We start from the raw sequence: 15,935 nt of genomic DNA on the forward strand, positions 1-15,935 counted from the left end.
GGCATAGACAAACTTAGCCCTCCAGATGTTTTGGGACTACAACTCCCATCATCCCTGACCACTGGTCCTGTTAGCTAGGGATGATGGGAGTTGTAGTCCCAAAACATATGGAGGGCCGAGTTTGCCTATGCCTGCTGTACATTATCCACATCTAGGGCCCTTAGTCTAACTGGGCTTCCCAGATGTGTTTGCTTCAGAAAATACAAATACAGTTTCTACATTCATACAAGTACAAATACATTTGCTGCTTTGAAAAGTCGCTGATTTGTGCCCCCACCCCCAATGAATAAAAAAGTGCTACTGGGATTTTTCTTATACTTTCATGTACATATACTTCACCACCAGTGGAAATGCTGTTGTTCATGCATGTAACTTCCTTAATATATGTGAAATACTTACAGCAATATTTGCAGCTGGGCCCTGCTTCTCATACACACCATGATTTCCATTTGCAATATCACAAATGCAATAGCCACTGACAGAAGGCGGCCTGAACGTGTGACCACCATCACAGTGAATTTCTGGGTTGATTCCACAGCCAAACGTGAAGGATGCAAGCGAATGATAATGTGTAAGGAGAACTACAGCATGGATCAGTTCTGCCAGTGACCAGCTATGTTCTTCAGTCTTTAGAAGTTGCTTCAGGGGGGAAAAAAGATTTAAAAAGTTCTCTTAAAATCTTTGCTTGTAGCTACCTCACAAATTTGATTCTACAATAAGGCCACATGTTTCTAGCATGATACACACTCATGCTTTTATATCAGAAAGATCCTACTAAATGCAGGGACTGAATACCCATGAACAAGATTTTCAACTAGGTGAAATACTTTGTAGCTCTGCAACTTTATACATGATATTGCTCTATTATCGAAGTTGAAGGTAGTTTAGATAATTTTGAAACAAAAATGTACACTAGCTATGCTATGGGAGACCAAATAATCCTAAACACTAATCTCTAATTACTTTTTAAAGTATCTAAGGTCGGGTGTTGAGGGACAAATTAATCACTGATACTGTCTGTATCAGACATGATATTGTCTACTATAATGAGCTAGTTAAAAATAATAATTCAGTTTTGTTTTGTTTTGACAAATGGAAATAACATTAGATAGGGTTGAAAAAGGAGAAAGAAAGAAAGAGCGAGCGAGCACTTGGACCTACCATGTCCTTCAAATGTTCCTTCAGCATCAGGTGCTATATGCCAACAACATGAATCAGTTTAAGGATGGTGCCCATCCATCTGAGAGCTAAATATCAAGTCTTGGCAAGTACCTGGTACTATGCTATATCCCCTTCCCAGTAGTAAATAGAATTTCCAAGTAAGAAAGTTGTTCAGCACAGACACTTAGCACTTGTGTTTCTATTAAGATGATTTGAATGTTTTAGCATCTTATGACACAGCACGTGGTAGCAAATATTTTAAAAGGTATGGATTAAAATACTACAGATGCTTGAAAAGCTCTAAATCAAAAAATGTAAATATAAATACTATATATGTAAGTTCTCTTAAGCAAACAAACAAACAAAATACTCACTTCAATATGTTCTTTGGTAATGAGCCATGGTCTGTGTGCCAATATTTTATTCAATTCACCCAAATTCTGCAGTTTCTGAGGTGCATTCTCTAGACCATTCAACCACTTAGGGTCTCCCCCAACATGAAGAAAGCAATTGACATGGATGTTAACCAGGTAGGAGCACTGGTGCCTAGCTGCAGCCTGGAGGGAAAACAAGCACAAGAACTATCAAACTGAGAGATTCCCTGCCTATCAGTATGGATAATTACAGAGTATAGCTGTGGTCAAGAATGGGAAACAAAAAAAACAACACTATGCCTGTGTAGTAACGTTTATGCATTTTGTTTGCTTAGTGGTTTATTTATGTATGTGCTTTGTATATAGCAAAAGCAGTACAACAGCAACTTTTATTTCTTTACCATATATAAATGTATTCACTTTATAAGCGGGTGTACTCAGTACTGTATCAAGTCCCACTGACTGGTTGCATCCGATGGAATTGTTCTTTCCACACAAATACTCAAGCAACAGAACTTCTCCACCCTTATCTCCTTGCAACCCCCTCCCAATTTGTTCCAGAGGAGTGGGGAACGCCCCCAGAACAGATTTAGGGGGGGGCATGCGAGGGGAGGGGGTATAAGAGGAAGGGCAAATTCTCTTACACAAGAAGTCCTTGCACAAAAGGGCTACTTTGTTCCAGGTAAAATTATATAGGATTGCAGCCCATAATTTTAACTTAAATATATCAGAGATACTTTGTTTCTGCTATTTTAGTCTAGTTCCTCCAATCCCTTTTTTATACATGAAGGCTAGAGAAAACAGCTTTAACACTGTTTTAACAACAGCCATCATTAGAGGTTTCCTCCCACAACTGTCATTCTCTTTGTTCGACAGATTTCCTGGAAAGCTGTAGCAATAATACTAGAACCTCAATAGTCATAAATTATTTGGTCACAAATGAGCCAACTACAAAGTATTAAAAGATGTGTGACTGGGTCTCTTGCCATTTTAGATTTTGCTTAAAAGCAGCCACGGGGCAAAATTTGATTGCAGCAACGGTGCTTGGAAAGAAGTTGTATAAACCTTTTCCTCTCCTACATTATTTCAGTAACGGAAATCTACCCCCCCCCCAAAAAAACCCTCCGTATTGTTTGCCCTTAATTATGCTCATTTCAGTGGTTTGGGGTTTTTTGGGGGGGCACCTATAAATGCCCCTGATGTTGTTGGACTGGAAATCACATCATCACCATCCATTGGTCATGCTGGCTGGAGCTGATGGGAACTGGAGCTCAATATTACCGAAGGGCTACAGGTTAGCCAGGAGACGTGGGTGGCGCTATGGTCTAAAGTTAAACCACTGCGCCTTGGGCTTGCCGATCAGAAGGTTAGCAGTTCAAATCCCACGACAGGGTGAGCTCCCATTGTTTGGTCCCAGCTCCTGCCCACTTAGCAGTTCGAAAGGATGTCAAAGTGCAAGTAGATAAATAGGTACTGCTCTGGCGGGAAGGTAAACAGTGTTTCTGTGTGCTGCTCTGGTTAGCCAGAAGCAGTGGCATAGTAATGGGGGGGCAGGGGGCGTGCTGCCCTGGGCAGCAGGCTGGGCGGGGGGGGGGACCACCTCCAATGGCCACCGCCACTGCTGCGAGTGCCCCTCGCCGCCCACGTGGAGGCGAGGCCGGGGTGCACTGCGGAAAGAGCTCCGGCAGCACAGCCCTCGCCCACCTCCACGATGGCCCTGAAGAAAGCCAGGTGGCGGGCGAGCAGGACCAGCCCCTGCGGAGCCAGTGCAAACTGGCTGTGAGGAGAACCGCCTGGAGCGCAGTAAGGACGGGTGGAGGGAGGGCCAGAGGGAGAGGGGGAGGCCTGCCGGACACAGCCCATCGCTGCCTGTGTCGCCGCGTCATCCCTCCTGTGCTACATGCGTAATGCCTTCAGGTTTGCCACCCCGGACAGCCCGGCGGCTAGCTACGCCGCTGGCCAGAAGCAGCTTAGTCATGCTGGCCACACGACCCGGAAGCCTATAGAGTGAGATGAGCGCGCAACCCCAGAATCGTCCGTGACTGGACCTAACAGTCAGGGGTACCTTTACCTTTTTACAGGTTACCCACAGTATGAACACAGAATTCCCACAAAAGTATCAAACTTCATTTATTACACACACACACACACACACACACTTCATTCAATTTAGAATTTGAATTAAGCATTTTAAAGAAACAGAAAAACTAAATTATTAAAATACAATATTAAAATGCTTGGGTAAATATACATGTTTTTTAGTTTAGTGCCAAAGAGATTGCAAAGATACTAAGTTTCTCTTAAGTACATTATATCTGACATAAATAGAAACTTAAAAAGATGCACAAAATACTGCCATTGCTTTCTGTTTCATAGTTTAACCTACCATGATACCAATGTAGTGTCGATAGTGAAGAGGCAGTGGGCCATCCATCTGCAACAGATAATGCTGAGTTTTTAAAAAGCTCTCCAGGTACTGTGGGTGGAAAACCATCACCAAGGCAATGTTGTCCAAATGCCCTAAAGTTGTGAAAGACTCTGCAAACAAAGCATGCATGTGGGTATCTTCAGCGCTCACTTGGATAATCTGTTTGAATTAGAAAAGGAATAGTAGCAAAACATTGTAAGAAATAAAGACATAGCAGCCAATATGAATATTTGTTAATATTTACTAGCTCCAAATCAGTTCTTAAATCTTAATATACCAAATGAGATGCTTCTCATAACTGAAGGACTTTAGTGAATCCCCAAGTATAGCAAATCGTGTGCTGGATCAATAACGTGTAATAATGATAAGTTTATTGTTTATACCCCACCCATCTGGCTGGGTTTCCTAAGCCACTCTGGGCAGCTTACAGTATATGTAAAAAAATAGTAAAACATCAGACATTAAATTTTTTCTGATACGGGGCTGCCTTCAGATGTCTGGTAGCTGTTTATTTCCTTGACCTCTGATGGGAGGGTGGGCACCACTACTGAGAAAGCCCTCTGGTTCCCTATAACCTCAGGCTTGATATCAAATTTTAACAGAGATAAGTGGACAGGGAACATATATTTATTGAAGGGCAGTATGCTAGCCTATAAAGGGGCAACAGTAGTACCCCAAAATGCTGAGCTATTTAAATAGTTAGCTGTTGTGGGAAATATGTTTCTGACTACTAAGCTTGGCGTAATGTTAACCAAAACCACATTGATAAAGCCTCTCGTATTACCACTTGAGTTTTATATCAGCCAGTGTGTGAAGTAGCCCAGGAAGATCACTTGTTCACCTTCTCTCATGCTATGCACTAAAAACATGCTGGTTAATTAGATTTAAACAAATATACATGTCCACTACAATTAAAGGGCAAGCTAATCCTTACTTAATATCCAAACAACACTGGGTTTATTAAGAGAAGCTAGTATGAGTGTGCCATTAAATATCAAAATTCCACATGGACATTACTGTTTTCTAATTCAGCAGAATTCTTGCCAAACTCGATGATTTACTACGGACATGTGGATAATACTTTGCAGCTGCTCCTCAGCCAATACTAGATTCTAAAGATTCCCCACCACCACCAAAAAATGTAACAAGTTCTCTGTGTACTTGCAAAATGTAAATCACCACGCACCTCCATCTCTGGGATGAATCTGCTTGGTCCTTGTCCCAGTGGTCTAGGGATCCTAATTCCAAGTTCCTAGAAAAGAAAATTGAACTTTTAGCTATAAACATTTCAGCTGTGGTTTCAGGGGAAAGAAAGAATTCACCACTGAAACCAACAGAACTGTCCTTGTTGCAGAAATGCTGTCTGTGGAAATTTTCTGTCTGTGCTTCATAACAAGCCACACTTGTTTACAGTATACCATACTGATGCCATTAAAAACAATGAGACCTGGTTCACTGCAAACCTAGTTTTGCATAAAACACTTGGCAAAGTGTCCAGAACAAGGAGTTCAGCACACAGCTGCCAGTTGACTAATGTCAGTGATACTAAAGGCTTTTGAAGTACCTCTCTGCACATCCACAAACCAGAATATGAAATCTGTCAGTATCTTTCAGGAAGCAACACAGCTGTAATCTTATCGAAGGTTTCTACATGAGTGTGGGAGTTACGTGCATTAACCACAAAAGTATATGCAACTGTGTTTTTAAGTTCACTGTTTAAAAATGACAAAGAACAAGCAATGATATCTCAGATTGAAATTTCATGCCGATCTGAAATACATCTACCACAATACTTTCACTAAAAGAATCAACAGACTCCAGTGCACAACTAGAATCCTACAAGTCAGCAGACAGTGGAAAGCATTTGGCAAGAACCTCTTAGGGTCACAACATACATTACAGAATTAGTTTACAATTAATGTGATTAGAAAAAGCCATCTGCATACCTATTTCAGGGCCAATCACTGTTGTGTGGTGTGACTACATAGTCAGAAGGGGGAAAGGGGGAAAACTGAAACCTGTTGTGGCCTATCTGAAACACCAGGCCCACAGACTTATTCAAAGAGTGCTGCTCAACCCCTGCTTCTGGGAGATGCTAAGCAATTTGGGAACAGGGAGAGGCTATTCAATCCATCTGCCCAGCCATCCCCTGGCAGAGGCACTATCTTTGGGCTGACATCAGAAGGGGAGGACTGAAGCCAGCTGCTTCCAAATTAATGATGATGAAACTCCCCTCATCTTGTCTTTTCTTTTGTTCTCCTCCCCTCCCCCATTTTCTTTCTCTTCCCCTGGTTACTTGCTCTTTTTGCTGCTTGTAGCAGTTGGTCTGATGAGCAGTTGGGCATCATTTTTTACAGCTCAGGGTAATGTTGTTTAAAAATATTTGTACCTGATTATTTATATTTTGTACTGTCTTTTTTATTCTGCATAGTTTTTGAGACACATTTAAGTTCTGTTTGGTATGTGGATTTGATTTCTTTTGTATTTCTGAGATTCCTTTACACTAGGATTTGATTTTTATATTGCTTACTGGCTTAGAATCAGAGAACCGTAGCGTTGGATACCCCCAAGGACCATCTCGTGTAACCCCCTGCAATGCAGGAATCATAGCTTTAAAATCCCTAACAGATGGCCATCCAACCTCTGCTAAAAAACCTCCAAGGAAGGAGAGTTCACAACCTTCTGAGGGAATCCATTCCACTCTCTTACAGCTCTTACTGTCAGGAAGTTCTTCCAGACACACACATAAAAACATGTTTACCCCATCCTTCTTCCCAAAGGAGCCAACACTGTGTGTTAACTGGTTTAGTAATTTCTCATAACGCTAGAAGTTGTGGACATCCAGTGAAGCTGAATGCTTAAATGTTCAGTATATATAAGAGAAAGTACTTGTTCACACAATGCATAAACTTTAGAATTTGCTCCCACAGGAGGAAGCAATGGCCACCAACTTCAATAGCTTTAGAGGATTAGACAATTCCTTCAGGAAAGAGCTGTCAATGACTACTAGCCATGATGGCTACGCTCTGCCTATATGGTCAAACACAGTATTTTTCCGAATACCAGTTGCTGGAAATCACAGGAGGCACATGCACTTTGGTCCTCAGGTCCTGCCTGTGAATCTCCCACAGGCATCTGGTTGGCTGTTGTGGAAACATGATGCTGAACTAGATGGGCCTAATCTAGCAGGCTCTTACGTTAAACTAAAGCTGAACTAGTTTGGTGTTGGAGCCCCCCATGGTTCCAACCATGCGTAAAGGTAAAGGTACCCCTGACTGTTAGGTCCAGTCACGGACGACTCTGGGGTTGCACGCTCATCTCGCTCTATAGGCCGAGGGAGCCACCGTTTGTCCGCAGACAGCTTCCGGGTCATGTGGCCAGCATGACTAAGCCACTTCTGGTGAACCAGAGCAGCGCACGGAAACGCCGTTTACCTTCCTGCTGGAGTGGTACCTATTTATCTACTTGTACTTTGACGTGCTTTCGAACTGCTAGGTGGGCAGGAGCTGGGACCGAACAACAACAACCATGGGTAGATATTTTCAATTCTCCTGTTCTCACATTTCAGTACAGAAATGTGTGGTTTTTAAAACCACAGTATTGTACCTCTTTAGTTACATGAGAGCAAGTTAAAACATCCATGCCTTGCTCAAATGTCACTTTAAGACAATAACTCACTGATCATGACACTGTTAATGCCAGCTACCTGTTATACTTTAATGCAATGACAGGCATTGCATTCCAGTCATTGGATTAAAGTATTTTGACATCTCTATGCAAACTGATACACACTGAAAATTCATGTTTTCATTTCAGTTTGAGACAATAACTGTAGTGTCTCCAAGAGAGCTACCGTGTTTCTCTGAAAATAAGACACCGTCTTCTATTTATTTTTCCTCAAAAAAAACATTATGGCTTATTTTCAGGGGATGTCTTATTTTTTTTCCTCCTCCTCCTCCTGCCGCGGCTGGCATTGCTGCTGCGCCTATCACTATATATTATTTTCGGGGTATGGCTTATATTCCTTGAATGCTTAAAAATCCTGCTATGGCTTATTTTATGACTATGTCTTAAAATAGGGGAAACAGGGTATCTAGCCTCAGAGGCGTACTATTCTTTTTGTCACTTGTGCATAAAAATGGGATGCCCCTCGCTACTTGCAGGGCAGTAAGGTAGACAGTCAACGAGCTTCTCTTTGCTTAGTCAGAGATATTATCCACACACACTGTTCCCACTGTAGCCTAGTCTCTGAATAACATTATGATTCATGACTGACAACTTACATCACTTTTAGATGTTTAAATTCTTTGCCAGTTATTTACAATTTTGGCACTTGATGCCTTCAGAGGACTTTTAAGAAACTGAATAAATACTGTAGCTCCTGTATATAAATGTCAAACATTCCAAGTAAGTTCAGACATAAATCAAGTAGGTTTAATTAATTGCTTATCAATATGCTGTCAAAATTGTACTGTAATTTACTGCTCATATTTCAGCTCCTGTTTTCATAATGTCTTTACATTCTTAACTACTATCATGCATAAACAATTACTTTTAGTTAAGAGAAGTACTACTAAGATCATTGTGATGTCTCCAAGGTTATATTTCTGATATGTAAGGATGCAGAGACTGGAAGATTCTAGCATTAGTTACTGTTATTCATAAACTGATATTGTGAAGTTCCACATTTAATTTCTCCAGCAACACTTTTACTAAATTTTCCCCACATTTCCCAAGAATTCTAACCACAGAAGGGAACTTGAGCAGTACACTTTATACTAGAAGGTGGTTTTGAAAAGACTGCAGACTATTACAGTGGTTTTTCATTTGTTGATTAAGTCTGTGTTTGGGACTTGAAAAGTAAGTGCAGGGGTAGACAGTGCTGTGCCCTCCACCTTCAGCTTCTCTCAGTCTCAAGCATCATGACCAGGCATCCCCAAACTTCGGCCCTCCAGATGTTTTGGACTACAATTCCCATCTTCCCCAACCACTGGTCCTGTTAGCTAGGGATCATGGGAGTTGTAGGCCAAAACATCTGGAGGGCCGCAGTTTGGGGATGCCTGATCATGACCAATGATCAGGGATAATGAAAGTTTTAATCCAGAATCAACTGGGGAGCACCACGTTGTGTGCTACTCTAGAACATGCACATAGCAAAAATCAGCTTTGTCCCCCAAACATCTGAGCACTTCCAAAATAAGGCTTTCAAGGGGGAAATATTGCCATCCATGAATAAACGATACAAACAAAACAATTCCGACATTTAAGCATTAAAACGGGCTGTAATACCCAGTTCCGAAGCACACCCAACAGCTTTTAAAGACAACAATGACACTTAAATAATTGCCCTTCACCCTATGTAGAATTGCTTTCCTAGGTCTGTTGAAACCACAGAAGAGGAAATTTTACAAGCCAGTCTTCCTTTGCTAGGTTCTTAGCAGGAGGACCAAATGAGGCTTCAAGAACATGCCAATACGGCAAACCAGGAGATTCAGAAGCAGATCCTCACAACGCTGCAACGCTTCCAGCATCTGCCCCCCCACCCCCCAAAATGCTTTTTCTGCAACTCAGCCTAAGAGCAAAAAAAAAAATGGGGGGGGGGGGGCGAAATGACAAGCGACACCGACGAAGCCAGCAAGAACACCTGAAGCTGGGAGCCTTTCCGTAAACAGCTGAATCTACCTCAGGCTCGCTCGCTCGCGTTCACTCCTGTTGACTGACAGCCGAACAAGCGGCGCGCGAGCCGACTCTGCTTCGTAACAAGCAGACTGAAGAACCTCCGAGCCCGAAGCGGGTCCCCTCCTCAAGATGCATCCCGCTGGTTCAAGCCCCCCCCCTTTTTTTTTTTACCTTGCGGCGCGGCTGGCTTCCGCAGTGGTTGCAGCAGAAGCCCGAGGTCCGGTTGGCTGTGCCGGCCAGCTTCATGCCTACCAGCCCGGATCACAGGGAGGAGGAGCTGCTGTTGCTGCTCAGAGCGCGCGACCGCCGCTTCGCTTCAGCAAGGCTGGCAGGCCGAGGCTTAAAAGCCTCCCTGTGGGCGGGCAGGCCCAGCACAAACAACAAACCAAGTAGAGCCCGCCCCCTTTAGCGGCTGCCCGCCAATGACCGGGAAGCGGAGGGACTCACAGGCAGGCAAAAGGGGGGCGAAAACGAAAGGTCTCCGGGGAGAACGGCCCATGGATTTACGCCCCGTCCCCCAGACTCGGGCCGCGAGTTCCTGACGGCGACAGCGACCCCAACCCTCATCTGCGCCTGCTCTCCCAAGACTCCCTTCTCAACCCCCTCTTTAAGCAGAAAAATAATAATAAAGAAGCCGCCGCGTTTTTCTTTAGCGCTGACAATGAGAGGCACAATATCCCAGCTGCAGGCAGCAACAGGCCCTGGAGCCAGCTACCAGCTCTCTCCCCTCCCACTCTACAAATAAAGTTCGTATATAATCTTAGAAAGCGCTCTTGGCAGCGCTTGCGAAGCCTGGCTCTGTCTGGCATGACTTGCCTCCCTGCCACAGAATAGGCGCTTAGGGATACTGCTGGGTGGAGGGCCATAACATCACCACCACCACGGCACCACCACAACAACAGAGAAGGGGGACCAGCCTTCTCAAAAACTGGACCCTTCCCAGTTGAGGAAAGGCTTGCAAAACGAAAAGGGCTCTGTTCAACAACTGCAGTTTACTTTAGGCTATGCTAGCTTCTTCAAGTCATTTGCTGGGCATCAGCATTGTCCTCTCCCCCTCCAATCTGCCCCGATTTCAAAGTCCCCAGTCCTTTGCCCACGTTCCAGCCACAGCTTTCCTTGCTAATTGTGTCACGCCAGAAAATGATGCAACATGCTACCGTAGTTGTTGCTGGGGAACAACTGGTCTGCATATTTCCACAAACTTCCATCATCTTCATGTTCAAATTCCTACAAATAGGGGCTCCAAAGCTCCTCACTAAGGTTAAAAAGATGTTCTATCAGTCCTTGTGACTGAGTGAGCGCGTGTCAATTTGCCTATTTTTCAAGAACTGAAAAGGAACAGAAAAATAAAGTTGCAGAAGCCAAAGCTTTCAGTTGACTCAACATGTATTCACTTGCTCTGCACAAAGCACATTAACTCCGTGTGGGGATTTGTGTACAGTTGGTTCACAGTGTTTACAATACATATCTCCCTTCAGGGAGGAAAACTGCTGAACTTGCAAAAAAAAAAGTTATTGCTCTCAACTGTGGCAGGATAATGGGCTCTTTATTTTACTCGTCTCTCATAAAAATCGTCTCAAGACATGTGGATTATTTTTTTTAAGGGTAGCCTATATCTTCTTTATTGTTGATATGCATATTTGACACACCAAAACAAATCCGTAATTAAAGGAAGTCAACTACTGTTGCTTGAACAACAAAAATATAATGATGCTAAGGGGAGTTGGACACAGCTTCACATATTACTCTAACACTGTTTAGTGACAATGAATCTTGGAAATAGGTGGGGAAGGCATCTAGCCTACCCTGAGTATTGGCTTTTGTTTTGCCAATTAATTCTACAGGTTCTTCAAAGGATCTTTGGTAGTCAACATATGAGGGGAAATATATTTTTATTTGAACAGAACAGGAAAACCCCTTAAACAGTAACAAAAACAAAACTCCTCAAACAGTAAACCACCTTAAACCTTCAATAATAAACCTCCTTAAACCTTCTTACACAGTAATACAAAACACTCTACCACCAAGAAGTAACCCCAAAGGAACAATTTCCAAAGTAACAATTCCCCCACCAGACCTTCACCCACATATAACACCAGATCCAACCGTGGGAAGCCTCAGCAGTGTTTGGTCCATGATCCTCTCCCTCCTGACCCCATTGTCCTGCAGTATTTATACCTGCCTCAACCAGGTGAGGCAGGATATCTCCATGGCCGCCACCTGTGGCAGTTAGGGCTCCTACTCAGGGCAATCAAGCCCCAGCTGAGCCACTCTTGAAGGCAGGAGTGCTCCTGCAAGGACTCACAGGAAGCCAAACTTACACCTCCTCGGTTTTTCTTCCACATTTTCCACTACAGCTTCCTGATCTGATCATGCACATAGGCAAAAAGTAAAATAAAAAAATTCCTTCAGTAGCACCTTAAAGACCAACTAAGTTTTTATTTTGGTATGAGCTTTCGTGTGCATGCACACTTCTTCAGATACTTCTTCACTGATTCTTCAGTGTGCATGCACACGAAAGCTCATACCAAAATAAAAACTTAGGAATTTTTTTTATTTTACTTCGACCCAGACCAACACGGCTACCTACCTGTATAGGCAAAAAGAGAAGCTGTATTGTCATTTAAGCATTACAAAACATCAGATATGTACTGTTGGACCTCCAAGATGTTGCTGAACTAGAACTCCCATTATCTCTGGCCATTGGCCGTGTTTGTCAGGGCTGATGGGAGTTGTTGTTCAGCAACATCTGGAGGGCCAAAAGTTCTCCACACTTGGTTTACGCCCACAACTTCATTTAGAAATGAATATGTTTCTTTCAACTCTAAACAGATAATAGGCACTAATGCTCTGACCTTCTACCTTCCCCAGTGACCTTTTTTTCGGAGGACACTGAAAGATCAGATACGCAAAGCCACACTTGGTGGATCCAAGGTACTCTTAACTGTTTCTCAAACAGCCTAAAAACTTTGTTTCATTATATCTCCTCTACCACCCTCATTCTGAAGTTCTCCTAGATCACATCGAGCAAACATTTCACATCCAAAATACCAATGTCAATGTTAAGACTGAAACAAGTACTATAAGTAAATATCAAGTCCTTGCATATCCAGCAACCCTTCCCCCATCTAAATATCATTATTTACACTGTACTAGCAAGAGATAAACAAGAAAAAAGATAAGGGAAGTATAATGGAACCTACTTCCCAAATACCCTAGGACAGCCTGTATAAACAAAGAAAACTTCTACGCAGATAATCTTAACTCCCTCCTAATAATGAACTACTAGAATATAAATCCACAATACAGCAGTGATGTTTGCAGTTAAGAACAACAACACATAATATTTCAGTGTTTCATTTGTAGTTATATGATTCTAGTATGGAATCCCCTTCTGAAGGCTTATTTACTGAACAATTTCAAGTTTGGTCTTGGTACAAATGCACTGAATAATAGCAAGACTTCCATAGATACTATTCGTGTTAAAGTGTCGACCAGCACTAGAACATCATCAACCATTTAGGACTCATCTAGATCAGTAAAGAAAAAGTGTTTTATATGCATTGTATAGGGACCCAGGTGGCACTGTGGGTTAAACCACAGAGTCTAGGGCTTGCTGATCAGAAGGTCGGCAGTTCGAATCCCTGCAATGGGGTGAGCTCCCGTTGCTCGGTCCCAGCTCCTGCCCACCTAGCAGTTCGAAAGCACATCAAAGTGCAAGTAGATAAATAGGGACCGCTCTGGCGGGAAGGTAAACGGCGTTTCTGTGCGCTGCTCTGATTCGCCAGAAGTAGCTTTGTCATGCTGGCCACATGACCCCGGAAGCTGTCTGCGGACAAACGCCAGCTCCCTCGGCCTATAGAGCGAGATGAGCGTCGCAACCCCAGTCGGACACGACTGGACCTGATGGTCAGGGGCCCCTTTACCTTTAAGATATCCTGTAGCAAAGTTGTCAAGGGACTTGCAAATTACTATGAAACTGGTCCAGTAGTGTATAGACAGACAGTGCAATATCTTAAGGACCACTTAATCCCTTATATCTCTGCCTGATCACTGAGGTGTTTGGGGGAGTCACTGTGTGCCCCCCCATTGGCTCAGATGCTTTCCTCAGGAGCTGTGCATTCAGTATTGTAGGCCCAATTTTATGCAACTGCCTGTGGAACATCTGACACTTATTAAATACTTTTTTCTTCCAGCAGGCTTTCTGGTTTTATAGTTTTAACCAAATTCCCCCTTTTCTATATTCTATGTAACCACCTAGAGATGATTGTAGTTAAGCAGTATATAAATTGCTTAGTTTAAATGAATGAAATAAAAATAATAGCATTGTCTTTATGAACATTATCACAAGTGTGGCCATATGGTGGCATTTCTGTATCTTGGGTCATGGAAACGCTCAACATGCAGTGTTTAAAACCAGCAACAGCCTTCCTCTTTCTTCTCTGGCAATTCTTATTGTCCAGGTGCCAGAAACTATTCTTTAATTGCTGCCAGTGTGACTTTTTATAATTCAGATTAAATAAATTTAATTTTCTTCATTAAGATTCTAAGTTTTAATTTCTTGAAAACATAACAATACTCGATTTTTTTTTTTGCCTCTATATGTTCATTAGGACTAACCTACTGAAACTCAGAAAAGTTGTGTAAATTTCTAATTTATCATACCTCTGAGAAAGGACAAAAGGGAAGAAAGGGAAGCAGACAGAACTTAGCAAAGCAACAGAAAGCAGTTGAAACATGCCACACTCCCCTTTCTAATTTTGCTCAGGAACAAAGAAGTGAGCCTAGCAACAGTTTTTACCCAATCAGAGATCAGATAAACAGGTATAAGGCTCAGCTTCTCAACACCTCAGAAAGGCCAGCCTCCTCAAGCAACTTCTCTGATTGTGTACTGTAAAAAAATGACTGCCATATTTCATAAGCTGAAAGGGAACATTTGCTTTCCTGCTCTATAAGATATAAGGCACAAACAAATGTTTTCATGTACAGGGTTGCCTCCACTTGTTAAATAAATGTGTTTTTCTTAATTTGAAGAACTTTTGTACTATGAACTATTCATCTATTTAGCTTCCCTGTTTATTTTAGGACTCTTTTTTTCTGTTGGACCCTGGCACAGAAGTTGTTTCATTCTGTTCAATATATCAGCTTATCCGTCTAAAATCTTGCTTATTAACTGAGATGTCATTGTACTCCTAAACATACAAATCCCAAGATACACTTACGGTAAGTACACCCCCAAAAAAGAAACATCAGCCCAGTTAATGCTGCTGTAGGTATTTTGGGAACATCAGTTGTTTTGAAAGCAGTATTGTAATTACTTAATGCTAAACATGAGATTTATGTTCTACAACAGAGTTTATACCAGGATCTTAGCCTCATTGCTTTTTAATAAGACTGCATGGAATCATTTGTCACAAGTGACTTGCCACTCATATAATAACCTCTAGTAACTCATATTTAACAGGACAACTATTTTAAGTACACCCAGTTTAGTTTCTAGAAAACATGTTTACAAGGATAGAGCTAAAAACCATGCATAAAATACATACTATTCATTATCAGCCTAAAGCCTTAAATAAAACTACTAAAACCAACTAACTTTAAATAAGATTTTAAATAGATCTGACCAACCATCGTAATGCACATTTAAAAACAACATGCAGAAGGCCACGCAAACTTTGGTATGCTGAAATATGTCCTCTCCTCCCACAATATGTGGTGAAAAGAGAAACTGTTCTTTGTTTCCAAAATGAAATCAATGTTATTTTCATAATGTTCTCAGAACTCATGCACTACAGGGGGAGGGGAAACAGCTAATGGTTATTGTGGAAATAAATGAAATTAGCAACTGCTCCCAAACAAGCAAATAAAGGGAGAGCATTTAGTTCTCTATCCTCATTAGCCACTTCTACCCCACCCCAATGATCTTTGATTGCCTAGGGAAGAGTCTCTTTTGATTCTCCCATCCCTTGAAAGCCAGCAGATACAGCTAGGCTAGCCATACAGGTTTCCAGTTCAGGGGAAAGAGATGCACAGTGCTTCTTTATAATAGCATTCTTTCTAATCGAGCCATCACCCACCCACCCCATTCTCTTAGTTTTATAGGGCTCAGAGCACTAGTTATTGCAATTATCACAATACTTTTACAAGCTGGGGAAGAAGACTGAGCAACTTTACAGAACTAACTGCAAGGCTAGATCAAAATAAGAAACTCAAGGATGCCTCACTCAAGGTGCTGAAACTTGCGACTCAGGTGTATCACACCTGAGAACTAACACTAGAATCATAAAGAT

General features: G+C 42.2%; 1 protein-coding gene across 7 annotated transcripts in view; it reads right to left on the minus strand.

The window, feature by feature from the left end:
- The window catches only part of SESN1 (sestrin 1), a 47,280-nt gene that overhangs the window by 6,734 nt on the left and 24,611 nt on the right, over window positions 1–15,935 (minus strand). For 3 of the 7 annotated variants that reach the window (XM_035109279.3, XM_035109280.3, XM_088667236.1), the window contains exons 2-5: window positions 5,150–5,215; window positions 3,922–4,122; window positions 1,536–1,718; window positions 400–639 (exon numbers count right to left, since the gene is read on the minus strand). In XM_035109279.3, the coding sequence (XP_034965170.1) occupies window positions 400–639; window positions 1,536–1,718; window positions 3,922–4,122; window positions 5,150–5,215 (690 nt within the window). Of the gene's footprint in view, window positions 1–399; window positions 640–1,535; window positions 1,719–3,921; window positions 4,123–5,149; window positions 5,216–9,645; window positions 9,961–15,935 lie in introns of those variants that run through there. The other 4 variants (XM_088667235.1, XM_035109281.3, XM_060272617.2 and 1 more) reach the window with 3 other exon arrangements.

Source organism: Zootoca vivipara, chromosome 3, assembly GCF_965207765.1.
Source record: "Zootoca vivipara chromosome 3, rZooViv2.hap1.1, whole genome shotgun sequence".
In the NCBI taxonomy this organism is placed as follows: domain Eukaryota; kingdom Metazoa; phylum Chordata; class Lepidosauria; order Squamata; family Lacertidae; genus Zootoca; species Zootoca vivipara.